We start from the raw sequence: 14,544 nt of genomic DNA on the forward strand, positions 1-14,544 counted from the left end.
TGCAGATGGGAAGGGACCTCTCGTCACTGCAGAGGACGATCAGTGGAAGGAGGATGGATCCGAAAGCCATCGTCGTAATGAGAGCTCTCCGCACTACGCTCGCAACCTTTCTGTAAGCCCAAAAGTATGTCCATATGAAAAGTTAAAGGAGAAGGCCTGAGGAAAAGTATGTGAGCCTCACCTTACTTACTGGTCTCACCACAGCCCCAGAAGGTGGCACGTGGAGCATGGGGTTGAGGTCTGCAGGCGGGCCCCTGGGTGGGGGTCACGCCGCTCGGGTGCTCCTCCAAACTCGAGAGCCAGGTCCAGCGCCAGCTTCACCCCTGCCGCAGGGACCTGCCTTTTCATCTCCTTGTCTCAGTCATCACTGCTCCTCCCTGCCTGGTTCCCAGCGGTCTCCCTGGAGGACGTGCCTCAAGGCTGATCATGCTGGGCGGCGCTTGTGCGGTGGATCACAGCTGGTCTATAAATACCCATGTGTTTGTATGGATGTTTTTCATCAATGTATCTAAATTTCCCATTGCAAATGACATAAACCCTGAAAGCTGAGGGACCATCTGGTTAGATGTCAAATTAAAACGTCAGACTCAGAAGGGACCCGGGGACACACGTGCCCAGACAGCCGGCAATCCCAGAGCTGCGTCTCTGAGTCTCCGTTTGCTCTCAGGCAGGCTACTTGTTTGCCCAGATAAAAGATGAATTTATTCCCTGATTTTACTAGAAGGTGGGGAAGATGAAAGTGAGATTATTTTTAAGTACATGGAGGTTCTTTCAAGGAATGGACTTCACAAGAATCCCAGAAAATTCCATATTCTTGAAAATAGATATGCATTTATTATCCAAGTCAGGTCACTTCTGAAGGTGAGAGGAAGCTATGAATGACTCCAGGTTAACAAGAGTCAACGGGTCTGAGTTTACCCCACTTTTTCACCAGATCCTATAGACTGTTGAAAGAAACCTTGGCGACCTCACTTATTCCAGAATATGCTGCTACCCCTTAGAGGAAGCAGGGGGCAGTTTGAAGGCAGAGGAGGTTTAGAAGCCTAAGTCTTCCTTGGCCACACTTGGGCTTGATGCTGACATCTCTCCGTGGATGAGGTCACTCTGTTGGAGTCCCTCCTGGAGCAGTTATTCCACAATAACCAGCCAGAGCGATGGCGTGGATGGGTTTGTGTCTTGGGTGCAGGAGCCCCAGCCAGGTGGCTTCCCAGTACTGTCTGGCCTGATGTAGCTTCCTGGTCTCCATCCTCTATGCATACAAGGGTGGGCTTGAAGACTGACCATCCTCCGCAGGAAGAGTCCAGAAATAAATCCATCATGGTCACTGGGCAAAGGCAACCTCTTCCCTCTGACTGTTCCCTCCGACCCCAGAAATAAACCACTCCTCCCCAACACTAACTTGTCTTAGAGAGCTGACCATCTACACAGATCCTTCAGAACCACCGAACTGCTCCAGCGGTGGGGGTCTGTTAACTCCCATCTCATTCTCAACAAGAAGCTGCGTTTGTGACAAACAATGATGGCACTCAGGTGTGGAGCCAGATGCCCAGATCTGAACTGACTTTGCCCCTGACCAGCTCAGAGTAAGTCCACACCCAGGCCTCCGTCTCCTCGGCCATACAAGCAAGCCAACAGAGCTCCTGGGGGATCCATGAGACAATTCAGGAGGAGCAGGCACCTGGCAGGTAGCGACCGACCACTCAGGAAGACAGGGTTTCTGTCCTTGCTGTTGTCTGTCCTGTGGCTGAATTTGCTACAAATAAACCCACAATCAAATGGATGGGTAAGTAGTATTCTAGGACCAAGAGCTTTTGCCATGGCAACACTGAAGTGCTTCACGGGTATTTAATCCAAAATGAGGCTTGTTCCAGTCCTGATGAAAGTAAGGCTCAGAGGAAGGTGACCAGCTCCAAGGTTCTCGGCTCTGACCAGACAGGAGGCGCAGAGGCTCGGGCCCCATGTTGCCCTGGAGTCCAGGGGCTGCCAGGAGCAAGACAGTCCACAGCAAGGCACCTGCCCCTTCTTCGTCCTAATGGCAACTCCTGGAGGGCTCTTTGAGGGGCAGAGGAGCGAGGGAAGTTGCTCTTCATCAATCCAATGAAACTGCGCACGGAGCAGAGGCCGCGTCTGTCCTCAGGGTCTTACATGAGTGTGGGCGTCGCAAGTCTGCTTGGAGGAGGGGTGAGTAAGCACACCTCTGGATGTTGTTCATAATATTTATTTTGGAAAAATATTTTAAAAAGGAATTTCTTCATTAACAAAACAGTAAAAAACTCAAATAACATTTGCACAATATTCCATAAATACATTTATATACAAAAAAATATAGTCACATTGACCCGAAGTGCCTTTGTACATATTTACCAAAAATTTAAATTATAAAAAATGAACATCACAAAATACTCAAGCTTTACAGATATCATGAAAAATATTTTTACAAGTCCAAAAAATAACGCACATTTTTTCCACCTAGAAAAACACATTTTTGTATCAAAAAGGACAATAAAGGCAGTGTTTGTGATTCTAATTCAAGAGAGGACTGGCTCATAAGAATCCAGAATACACACTTCAGGCAGCGCGTGCTTCTTACCTAGTGATCGAGTCCATTCGTTTAAATATATATTTTTTAAAAGCAACTGTCCATAGTGCAATGGAAACGTCCTAGAGGCAGAGCAGCGGCCGCGGGAGCGCCCGCCGCCCCCGGCAGGAAGAGGACCTGGCTTCCAGCAGCAGTCAGGAGCACGTCCGCTCCTCCCAGCAGCACGTCCGCTCCTCCCAGCAGCATCGTCGGGGCGACACCTCGGAAGTTCCTTGTTCTGCAGAAACGGAACTTGCCCCGTCACCTCCATGTCACACCTAGAGGGCCCAGGAGACAGGGGAGGTTATCGCGGCCGGAGGCCCAGTTCTGGCTCCCTGGCCGCAGGTGGGCCCCGAAAGCCCGCTCTGACCTCAGTGGCGATGACACATTCGTCCTGCTCCTCGGATATGACGTACACAGACTGGTACTTTGTGTCTTTTGAAGCAGAGTACACAGAGTCTGGCCTTTTTCTTTCAGACGCTTCTCCACTAGAGGGAAATAAAAGAGCCACAGTCAACACATGAAAACATTTTTGAACAGGAGAATGACCAGAGCTTGGAGGAACACACCCAGCTGGCCCCCCTGCCCAGCCTGTCCTGCCCATCCCTCGGGTGTTGGGCGTCCTCCCCGGGATGGCCCCCCTGCCCAGCCTGTCCTGCCCATCCCTCGGGTGTCAGGGTGTCCTCCCTGGGATGGCCCCCCCTGTCCAGCCTGTCCTGCCCATCCCTCAGGTGTTGGGGTGCCCTCTTGAGCTGGCACCCCTGCCCAGCCTGTCCTGCCCATCCCTCGGGTGTCGGGCGTCCTCCTCGGGATGGCCCCCCTGCCCAGCCTGTCTTTCCCATCCCTCGGGTGTCGGGCGTCCTCCCCGGGATGGCCCCCCTGCCCAGCCTGTCCTGCCCATCCCTCGGGTGTCAGGGTGTCCTCCCTGGGATGGCCCCCCCTGTCCAGCCTGTCCTGCCCATCCCTCAGGTGTTGGGGTGCCCTCTTGAGCTGGCACCCCTGCCCAGCCTGTCCTGCCCATCCCTTGGGTGTCAGGGCATCCTCCCCGGGATGGCCCCCCTGCCCAGCCTGTCCTGCCCATCGCTCGGGTGTCGGGGCGCCCTCTCGAGCTGGCCCCCCTGCCCAGCATGTCCTGCCCATCCCTCAGGTGTTGGGGAGCCCTCTTGAGCTGGCCCCCCTGCCCAGCCTGTCCTGCACACCCCTCGGGTGTTGGGGAGCCTTCTTGAGCTGGCCCCCCTGCCCAGCCTGTCCTGCACACCCCTCGGGTGATAGGGCGCCCTCTCCAGCAGGGCCCCTGACGAGCTGGCCTCCCCACGTGCCCCCTCCAGGCCGAAGCACTCACCCTCTGAGTGTCGGGGTGCCCTTCTCCTCCCCTGCAGAGCCTTGGGGCTGGCCCTTGGCATCGCGCACGCTGTGGGGCCCTGCCGTGGCTGCGGCGCCCTTAAGGCCCTGCAGCAGGTTGCAGCCCACGGCAGAGTCTCGGGCCGCGAGGCCGTTTTTCTCCGCTCCGGGCTCCACGTGGAAGTCTGCCTTTTTGTTGGTGTTCTTGATCTGCGTGGCCCCGATGACGCTGACAGAGATGTCCTTCTCCCGCTGGCGGTTGGCCAGGTTGTTCATGGTTTCTGTCTCCCCCCGGCAGGGGTCTGCAGGGGGCCGGCGCTTCTGCAGCCTCAGCCGCACGCAGACCACCGTGGCGGCGCAGCCCAGCAGCAGCGTGAGGACCAGCAGCACGCCCGCCCCGACGGCCACCCAGGGGAACGGGCCGGCCTGGCCCTCCACGTACTTCTCTGTGAGGTCCACCACCACGGGGCCCGGGGGCGGCTCGGGGAGCAGGAACTGGCAGTTGGGGCCCCCGTAGCCCCGGGCGCACTCACACAGGTAGCGGAAGGCCCGCTCATGGCAGGTGGCCCCGTTGTGGCAGGGCGCGTGCTCGCACCTGCTGACGGGGGCACTGCAGTTCCTGCCCGTGTACCCGGGGGGGCAGGTGCAGGAGTACTCGTTCACGCCGTCCCGGCAGGTGCCCCCGTGGGCACATGGGGAGGAGGCACAGTCGTCCACGTTGTTGTCACAGTGCCTCCCAGAGAAGCCGGCCTGGCAGCGGCAGGCGTAAGCGTCGCCGAGGTCCACGCATTGAGCACCTGGGGCACAGACAGGGCGGCAGCTCGTCACCCGGGGACATCCTGGAGCACTTGCTGCCCCTGCCACCAGGCCGCACACCAGAGCAGAGACACAGGGCGGACCAGACAGAGGCCAACACTAAGGCAGCACGCGGCTCATGCCAGCCCACGGCAGGGGTGGGCAGGGGGCGGGGTTCTGGTCAAAACCCGCAAATTACATAAAAAATACAGGCTGACACCTCCTGACATGCACCGAGCAAAGAGCTTCGCCTGCACCACTGAATTCATCCTCACAGCAAGCCAGCAGAAGACCCAGTTCACGGACGAGGAAACCAAGGCTTAAAGGGGATGGTGCCCTTGGCGTGGTTTCAGTTAGTGAAGAGCAAGAATCGAAACAGAAAGAAAGAGAAAAGAAGAAAGGCAGGGAGAGGGCTAGGGATGGGTTTTTGTCCTCCAGAGCCAAGTCTGCTAGCCCTCCCTGTTTTTCCTCCCTAAAGATGAAGCATTCAGTGCCCTATTGGTTCAATGGCTGGAAACAAACCGGAGAGCGCTTGACCCCAGGACTGCCTGTGGAGCACACGGAGAGCAAAGCAAGGTGATTCCTCTCTTGTCCACAGTCACATCCAGTGCAGAAGTGCCCAAGATGGTCTGGACTGTCGGCCCAGCTTCCCCGCCCGTGAGTTTCCGTGGGGCATCCCGCCCACTCGTGGAGACCACGCAGCCTCACCAGCCAGCTCTGCTTGGAGACTGAGCGGAGTTGGGCTGGCCCCCAAACATGCAGTGGCTGGGCCGTTGTGAGGGCGGACCCACAGACACTGGGGTCTCGAGCACCTGAGGAGCTGCAGGACCGCAAGCGAGTCCCTGCATCTCCGCCTGAGCTGGTCCTGCAGGGAAGGGACACCCCTGCCTGCCTTTCTAGCTCCCTGGGTGTTTCCAGACTCAAGGGTAAGACTTCTGTGCAGTTTCTCATTGTTCAGACAAAAGGGCTTCTGAGACTCAAGGCAGCTCACAGTGATGAACTCAGCTTGAAACTAAAGCCACACACTTCTCATTAATGTGGACCCCGGACAAAGTCTCAGGTGGCTCAGGTGGCCCTCTTACCATTGGAACAAGGCGAGGAACTGCAGGAATCCATCTTCTTCTCACAGTTAAAGCCGGAGAAGCCCCCAGGGCAGCGGCAGGTGTACCCGCCCTCGGGGTTGTCGGAGCACCGGCCCCCGTTGAAGCAGGGGCCGTCGGCACACACCATGGCACTCAGCTCGCAGATCCTGCCGTAGAAGCCGGGTGGGCAGGTGCAGGAGTAGCTGTTCTCAAGGTCCTGAGTAACGGAGAAGACGAAGAAAGCTTTCCTAGTCGCTCCCGTGACCCACACAGTCTGCCTCAGACCAGGGCTCCCGGCCCCGGTGGGAGAGCCTGCGGCAGCTGGACTCACCGTGCAGCTCCCTCCGTTCCTGCAGGGCCCCGCGCTGCACTCGTCCACCTCCGTCTCACAGTTGGCCCCCGTGTACCCAGGCCGGCACGAGCATGTGTAGCTCCCTTGGCCCGTGTTGGTGCAGGTGGCCCCGTTCCTGCAGGGCTTATGGTGCGTGCAGTAGTTGAGGTCTGCGAGGGTGGAGACAGGAGAGGAGGAGAGATGCGGGAGACGTCCTCGCCTGTGACCGAGCCCAGGGAGGCCGCGGGGGCGGAAGCTTACCCTGGTTGCAGAAAAGGCCCCCCCAGCCCTCCTGGCAGTTGCATTGCCAGGGCTGCCGGCAGGTGCCGTGGAGACAGCCTGGGTACCGAATGCACTGGTCGCAGTACCGGCCCTGCCAGCCCACTCTGCACCTTAGGAGAGAGGAAGGTCAGTGGACGCTGCTGCTGGGTTCACACAACCCCTTTCCCAAGCACAAGACGTCACCTCCGACAGCATCAGCGCTGCTGGCCCTCGCGAGGCTTGGCGGCCCTCGGGATCTCTAAACCCCAAGGACAGCTAAATCCTCCTCAAAGGGTCTGGCTCTGGGCATGAGGGTCAACCAGGGCAGCATGTCTAGGTGATTCTAACCTACTAAACACTCTCCTTTTCTCTGCCAATTCTTTTAAAATCTCATCTGTAAGTTCCACAGCCACTGAGTAGCTTAGGTGAATGACTGCTGCTGCTGCTGCTAAGTCGCTTCAGTCGTGTCCGACTCTGTGCGACCCCATAGACAGCAGCCCACCAGGCTCCCCCGTCCCTGGGATTCTCCAGGCAAGAACACTGGAGTGGGTTGCCATTTCCTTCTCCAATGCACGAAAGTGAAAAGTGAAAGTGAAGTCGCTCAGTCGTGTCCGACTCTTCGCGACCCCATGGACTGCAGCCCACCAGGCTCCTCCGTCCATGGGATTTTCCAGGCAAGAGTGCTGGAGTGGGGTGCCATCGCCTTCTCCATAGGCGAATGACTACCTTGATCCAAAAACTGTCCAGGTATGCATTAAGTAGAAGCACCAGGAAAGCAGCTCCCCACACCGCCAACAGCTAGTCTTACCTGAGTTTTTCAAAGGATCATCTAGAGACACTTCGCTAATACACTGGGTGTAAAAGGACAACAAGAAAAGGAAAGAAAAATGCACCTTTTGCAAACTTACTTGCATTCCCCTGGCTTGTCACAAAATCCGTGCTGCTCATCGCACCCTGGCAAACAGATGGCTGCAAGAGGAAAAGCCACAGGGTCAAGCCCGCCAGAGTGCTTCCAGCATGAGGGGGCTACGAGCTGTGCCCAGCGAGCCAGCGAGCCCGCCGGCCCTGGCATCGGACTTGTTGGACTTTACTCAGCGAGAGGAGCATTCTTCTTAACACAGCAGCTCAAGGACAAAAGAGCTCGGAAGCCCCCACCCCCACAGGCCCCTTTTCTTCTAAGAGAGGGTCAGAAGTCCTTCCCCCTCCTCCTCCCCCACTTCCCAATTCTATGCACAAAGCTCCACCTCTTAATACCCAGAAAGTGTGTGTGTAGATAAGGGTGGACAGCTGGTATGCAGAGTACCAGGGCAAGACAGCTGCTCTATTGTCTGTTCTCTCCCAGCAGCTGCCCCAGTGCAACAATACCAGCCTCCCCCTCACACCCCATGCCCCCACCCCTCACACACACCCCTAGCATGTACACACACACACACACACACACACACACGCACGTGCACCCTTTCCGCCAATGGGAGCAGGCGTGCGTCCCAGCCGCCTATCCCCGGAGAGATCTAATCGATGGCACGCGCGAGCTGGGGGCAGGGAGAGACTCCAGTGTTTGAATAAGAAGAAAAAAGTTTAAGTTTATGGCTACCCCACGGCGAAGGAGAGGGCGGGTAGCCAGGAGGGAGGCAGCAGGCAAGCCTGAGGTCCCGGAGAGGGGGGAGCCTGGAGGCTGAGGCTCCGGGCTGGTTTCCTTCTCCTGGCGTGGAGACTCATTAACGAGCCGTCCCACAAGTTTTCAGGACAACAGAGCCAGCTCGGGCCAAGGCGAGCTCAAAGGAGCCAAAAGCTGAGCGGGCTGAGCAACCATGACACTGGAGGCCGGACCAAATCAGAACTGAGAAAGTGCACCTCCCAGGAAGAGGTTCTACCCTACAGGACTCTGGGCAGGAGGAAGACGCCCTGGGGTTTCTGGGGGTCTCCCCTCCCGGCTCTGGGGAGACCTGGAGTGGGGGGGCAGTGAGGCACCTGGGGTCCAGCTGAACTAGGCCCAGGAGTCCCGCAGCCCTCCCACAGCCTGCACCTGTGAGGATACAGAGCTGTGGGCAGGCAGGGCCGGAGTCACTCGTGTGAAGGCATTTCCTTCCCGGGCAGTGCTCTGTGAGCACCCCACAACAGGGCAAGTGGGCCCCTCCCCAGGCAGAGCTGGCAGACTCACGTCCTCCACAAGTGAAACTGTCACAAACAGTGGGATGTTTTTAAATACACTGGCTCTGCAGAGAGGCCGAGCACACTAACTCCGGAGAGAATGAAGCACTCTTCAATGAGACGCTGTCTCGCAAAGAGAACTCCTTTGGTAGAAGCATGCCCTGCACACAGCCTCCTCTCTGTTCCTCCCTTCCTTCCTCCCTCCCTTCCCTTTGGCTTACTTCCTGACCCCTGGCCCTGTGTCCAAAATCCTCCCTGATTAAGAAAGGCAGCTTCCCATTGCGGAAGTTACAACGTCTGAGTCGACCCCAACCCGCCTCTGGCTGACTGTGAAGTATCAGCTAATCTCTCTGGCTCCCTGGCCCAGTTTCCCCTTCCCAGAACGTCTCCCTGGGGCTAAAATCGCAGGATCCCAGCAGCCCAGAGAATATGCCCCCCTGCTCAGGAGTGCAGGCCTGGGGGAGCAAGCTGAGGGCGGTGGCCTCCCTGCCCCGGACTCACGTTCTGTGCAGTACTGGCCCTTCCAGCCGGGGTTGCAGACTTTCTCCCCTCTCTCCCCGCAGGTGAAGTGTCCAAAGGCGTCATCTCGGGGGCGGCAGAAGACGGAGCAGCCTTCCCCGAAGTAGTGCTCATCACACACAAAGCGGTAGGAGTACTTGAGGTCTGTGCGGCCGCTGCTGTGCAGGTCCTGGGACCACTCCTCCCCAACCGCCAGGTGCCTCTGTGTGGCCAGGCGGCTGATAAGTCTTTCTGGGTTCTCTGCAGAAAGAGGACGCCCAGTTGGTTCTGGCCGAGAACCCCGAGGCTTGGGGAACTGGGGAGAAGGAAAGGATGCCAGGCAGGGAAGCTTAACCCTTCTCCTGGACCTCCCAGGGGAACGACAGAATGAAAGGTGTAGACACTTGTTTCCAGGAAGGTTTGAAGTCAAGTACATACTGACTAGGGAAGCAGTTCACGTAGTTTAGGAGTTTGGGGGGATTGTTTTTACCTGTTGCAAGGTCATCAGGAGAATCTGTGTGGAGAGCTTCAATGATCAGAGAGAAGGTTCCCTGGAGGAAGAACGGAAAGACAGAAGACAAACCAGAACTGTTTACAAAAGAATCAAAGGATTTCAGGCAACTCAGTGGCTGCAGATGCGTGCGCAGCGTGTCCTGGGGAGGGTCTGTGTACCTCGCTTGCCTGATTTCACTTTCCTTAAGCATATGGAACAACTTTCAAGAGTGGTTTCCTGATACGTTTTTTCAGTCTGTTAATACAGGATATCGCGTTTGAAAGAAAAAAAGAAGACCGCGGAGCAGGCGGGGCTGGAGGGGCTTGTGTGCAGTCTTCTGGGGAAGGAGCCAGGGAGAGGCGCTGGGGGCTGCCAGGCTGCGAGGGCGACTGACAACCGACCGGTCCAGGAGCTGCGGAACTGGGACTCTCCCACGTGAAGGGGTCCTTTCAGCTCCGCGGCTCGGCGCGCAGACCGGACACGGAAATGTCCCGGGTCCTCGGCCTCTCCGCCTCACTCTACCCTGGCTGTCACCCCGCGCACCACCCCCTCGCCGCTGCCACCGGCTGTAAGTCACCCGGGCGTGGAGGCTGCGCCCCAGGGCCCCGCAGAGCGTGGCGCCCACCGGCCCGGGTCCCCCCGCGCCCCCCGCCCTGCGCCCCCGCCGCGCCGGGGCCTCGCGGCCCTTCCCGCCCGCCCCGCGCCCGCAGGTGCGGCGCTCACCGGCCAGGTGAAGCCAAAGGGGAAGCGGATGGGGTTGCTGAAGGCGGGGTCCGCGCCCGCGCCGTCCGGGAGGCTGAAGGAGTCGATGCCCAGCACCGGGGTGACGGCGCTGCCGTAGGTGCAGGGCGGCTCGGGGGACACGCTGGCCTGGTAGTGCTTGAGGCACACGCGGAAGAAGGTCCTGCAGGCGCACGGCGGCGGCCCCGCGCCCCCGCGGCAGCAGTTGCGATTCCCCAGCAGCCCCTTCTTGTTGACGAACTCCTGCAGCTTCAGCTCGAACACCCCGGAGCTCCAGACCTGCGGGCGAGCCGAGGGTGTGGGGCGCCTGGCGCGGGGAGCCCGCCCGGCCGCATCCTGCCCTGGGCACTGCCCCCCGCGCGGCCAGCTCCCCGGGGTCCGCCCCCCGACGCCACAGGCCGCCGGGGCGCCCGGCTGACAGCTTACTCGACTGCGCGGCCCCGGGGGCCCCGCGTGGCACCTTACCTGGCACAGCAGGGCCGAGAGTACGGCGAGGGTCAGGGCGCACCGCCCGCCCATGGTGCACCGCCCGCGGCGCTGGCTTTCCTCGCGTCCCCCCGCCTTGTCTTCCGAAGTCGTCAGGGGACGCTGGAGGAGGAAGGTGTCCCCGGGAGCTCGGGCAGGAAAGCACTGCCGCTCTGCCTCGGGCCGAGATAATCCGGACTTCTCTCCTGAAGGGTCCGGCTCCGGCTCTTTCGGAGGCCGAGGTTCCTTAGGTCCGCCTTGCGGAGGCGACAGCGACCCCGGGGATGCGCGAGAGAAAAGGGGGGGAGGGTCTCCGGAAAGCAGCTCCTGGCGCGGCAACTTTCGGTTTTCCCCTCTTTCTTCCAAAGCCCAAGTAGGTAGGGGTCGTCTGCTTCCTGGTTTTGTCTCAAGCTTGTTGGCAGGGAAAAAAAAAAAAGAAAGAAAGAAAGAGGGGAGAGAAAGCGTCCAGATATTCAGCCCGATTCCCAACGAGCTGCAGGGCTCCTCGCGAGTCCGTTTATCGAGCTGCGGTCTGGAAATCCCACGCGCGAGGCGGTAATCCTGGGCCGTGGAGCAGGAGCGGCCCGGCCGGCTCACTCGGGGGCGGCGGTCCCGGGAGCGCCCTGGACCCGAGTCTTTCCCGGGGACCCAGCCAATGCCATCCAGGTCAACGCCCGGGGTCCCGGACCGGGTCGAGGCGGAAGCTGCGCGCCGGGCTGTGAGTCCAGTGCGGCGCCGGCCGGGGTTCCGCGGGCGCGAAGGAGCTCGGGCTCTCCCGGCGCCGCCGCCTTATATCCCGCTGGCCGCCCGCATAGCTAATGAGATGCAAATGAGCAGCCCCCCAATCTGGCGAGAGCTGTCACAAAGGAGCCACTTTTCCAAACCCTCCTCTCAATGGATCGCCAAATGGTCAGTGAGCTGTAAAATGTGCAACCCTCCTCCCCGCCCCCACCCTCCCCTCCCCTGGTCCTCCCCTGCCCCCGCCCCCAGCCCCAGCCTCCCGAAACGCACTCATTTACATTCCTGCAAAACGTTCACCGCAAGAATCCCCTCTGCGCCCGAGGCGGGTGCCGCCGCCCGGGCTCCTCGGCGCTGCCCTCCGGCCGCAGGCCCGCAGAGGCCCGGGACGAGCGGGGGCGGCGCTGCGCCCCGGCCGGGCCGAGAGCCGCCCGGCGGGTGAGGCCGCGTCCGGCCTTGGGAGCCCTCCGGTCACCGCGGCGCCCGCCTCCGTCCCCTCTCCGGCCGCGGCCGGGTCCTGCGGGGGGGCGGAGGGGGGAGTGGAAGTCGGAAGCCCAGTCCCTGGCGGGCCGCCCCTCCGCCCGGGCAGTCTCTCCCTAAGGAGGAGTCTCCGGGGCGGGGGACCCGGGCGCAGGGAGGGGAGGGTGTGAGCGGTGGGCAGAGGGTGGCCAAAGGGCAGCGGCAGTTTCGGGAAGTTTGGGAAGCTCTGACACCCAGACGCCTCCCAGACAGCGACTCTGCGTCTGGAAACGCAGAGGTGAGCGCGGCGCCCTCGGGGACCCCGTTTCCTCGAGCTCGGGGTGTCCTCGCACGGGTCGGCCGCCGCTGGGGGCGGGGTCCGGGTAGCGCCGGGGATCCTGACGTCTCCAACCGCCGCCCCCCCTCCGCCCCCAACACACACACACACACACACACACACACACACCCTTCTGGGCGCGATTCGCGGCCTCCGCCACCTTTCCTGGGTCTCCGGCCCCTCTCTCCTGGGTATTCCCCCCTCGGTCTCCCTCTGCCTGGTAAAAAGTGAGTTTGGTGTGTGTCGTTCGCGTGGCTGTCATTAAGGCAGTCTGTTATTGTGCGCGGCTGAATCAGTGGCTCTTTGTGCGCTCAGCTGTATGGTAATGCAGACCGCACCTGCTCCCCGCACAATGCAGAGAGAAAGAGCTCCCCTCCGCGCGCGCGGCGGCCTCTGCAACAATGTCCGGCACATGTTCTAAAGCCTCTCCAGCCTGGCCCCCCCAGCCCGCCACCTTCGCACAACCATCACCTTATTAGGTTTTTACACGTCCATCAGACACTAGAACTTTTGTCTTCATTTTTTTAAAAGGGAAATGAGTTTATTGGGAGGGCCGAGAACGCACGTTATCTCACAATGCGCTATCTAAGTTGCTTTCAAGCTTGCGGGCACAGTGCAGAATTAAGGTGGGGCAGGGACTCCCACTCTGGCATCCAGCCTCGCGCAGGGCTCACGTTGAGGTCTCTATCGCACCCCTATCTGCTCCTCCTTCCATCTCCCCCATCCCCAACACTCGGGGCACCGTGATCCAGGGTGAAAGGTGTGAGCGTGGAGTAAAGGTCACGTTGATGAGCAGTACAGCGCAGGGCAGTCACTGCGGCCTCGCTATAGGTGAGCTGCGGCCGGCTTATTGGTAGGGACTGCACTGTCCTGGCAAAATGTGACTTTCATTGAGGCAGATGTTGAGATCACAGTGACCACATAACGCCCAGGGAGAGGGAAAATCCTTAAAGACCAAGTAATCAGCTGAAGTCCTCCATGGTCATCCCTCCAGCTATTAGGCAACAGGCTCCCAAATACCTGTCAAGTTTCAGGACAGATTTTAGGTTTTCCACTGTTGCCAGAGAAGCAAAGAATTAATCAAAAGTAATGTAATTCAAGGCTGAGGTGAGAAAGGCAGGCTTGTACCCCGCCAGAACCACCTACAGTTTGGCTCAGAACAAATGGAGACTTCAAACCTTCTTGTGGCCCCACAACGGTGGCAACCCCAGTGTGGCTGCCCGATGGGGACTTTCTGAGGACTCACTGCATCACCACCGTGCTGGGCCAGCGCGAATCCTAATTTAATCTTGCCACCTAGTGTCAGCATCCTTTTTTCACTACATCCATGTTTCCTCTGAAAGCTAATTTCTCAGAACTCTGGTCCCTACTGCATGGAAGCTGGTGTGTATACAGTGAAGGGGAGGGGGTGTGGGGAGAGAGAGAGAGAGGAGAGGGAGAGAGGTGGGTGGGGAGAGCTGAGAGGGTTCTGGGAGCAGGAGGGGGCCAAAGAAAGGAACATGAGATCTAAGTCCTCTGTGCTTCCAGACTGAGAGTAGATTTCAGTAAGAAATGAAATATCAGGAACCTTTTAATTAGAAAATGGAAGTGAGAAACAGGCTCATTTGAATGACTGTTTAGAAAACTGGAAATAAAAAGTTCCACGCGCAAGGGCTTAAACCTTGGGGTGGGGGGAAGACTTGCCCCAAATCTTTAACAAACCCCCCTCAGTATCAAGTGTTTGTTAAATTGACATGGCACAGATTTCTCGATTACAGCGGCAAAGCGGAACTGAAAGGCATCGTAAAATCCATCAGAATCCTGCCCAAAGCGTTCATTCTTTTCCAGCTTAATTTATGCCACGCGATTCTGTATTGGGGAAATCAAGCAGAAAGCCCTTTTCTTGTCCTTTCTCTTCCTCTTGCTCTTCTTTCCTCCACTTTCTTCCTCCCGTTCTCTCTCCATCTTCTTCTCCTTCTCTGCGCCACCCCCCCCCCACGTTGGTCACTCTCCCCCTCTTCCTTTCAAAGCGGAGCTAACGGGAGACTGTTTAACTTCAGTGTTTCTATAGGAGTCTGTTGTAGTTTAACTCCTGCACACCAGTAGCTGAGATGAACAAAAGAGAGACTCGAGGTCCAACTATTCACCCTTTCTTTGCTCTTTAATTTTCATTGATTGGGAAGACAAGGGGAGCCCTTAGGGATTCAGGCTGAAGGGGGATGACACGCCTTTAGACGCCATCAGCCCCCTAGCCAGCCATCTGCTCCGAACCAAATGGCGTTTTTTCACTCCCTA

At 58.8% G+C, this 14,544-nt stretch overlaps 1 protein-coding gene across 2 annotated transcripts; it reads right to left on the reverse strand.

Moving 5' to 3' along the window:
- Window positions 1–833: 833 nt before the first annotated feature.
- DLL1 (delta like canonical Notch ligand 1) lies at window positions 834–12,193 on the reverse strand. 2 transcript variants are annotated; one of them, XM_070377086.1, is made up of 12 exons: window positions 11,748–12,193; window positions 10,737–11,147; window positions 10,254–10,550; window positions 9,528–9,588; window positions 9,041–9,298; window positions 7,297–7,357; window positions 6,389–6,519; window positions 6,128–6,297; window positions 5,797–6,013; window positions 3,921–4,716; window positions 2,949–3,066; window positions 834–2,856 (listed from the first exon to the last, which is right to left on the reverse strand). In XM_070377086.1, exons 2-12 carry the CDS (start codon window positions 10,788–10,790, stop codon window positions 2,851–2,853), a joined length of 2,169 nt encoding a protein of 722 aa, XP_070233187.1. In that variant the 5' UTR covers window positions 10,791–11,147; window positions 11,748–12,193; the 3' UTR covers window positions 834–2,850. The 2 variants fall into 2 exon arrangements, with proteins under 2 accessions (XP_070233187.1, XP_070233186.1); XM_070377085.1 differs by lacking the exon at window positions 11,748–12,193 and having other exon boundaries at window positions 10,737–11,687.
- Window positions 12,194–14,544: the final 2,351 nt, after the last annotated feature.

Source organism: Bos mutus, chromosome 9 (assembly GCF_027580195.1).
Source record: "Bos mutus isolate GX-2022 chromosome 9, NWIPB_WYAK_1.1, whole genome shotgun sequence".
NCBI lineage: Eukaryota > Metazoa > Chordata > Mammalia > Artiodactyla > Bovidae > Bos > Bos mutus.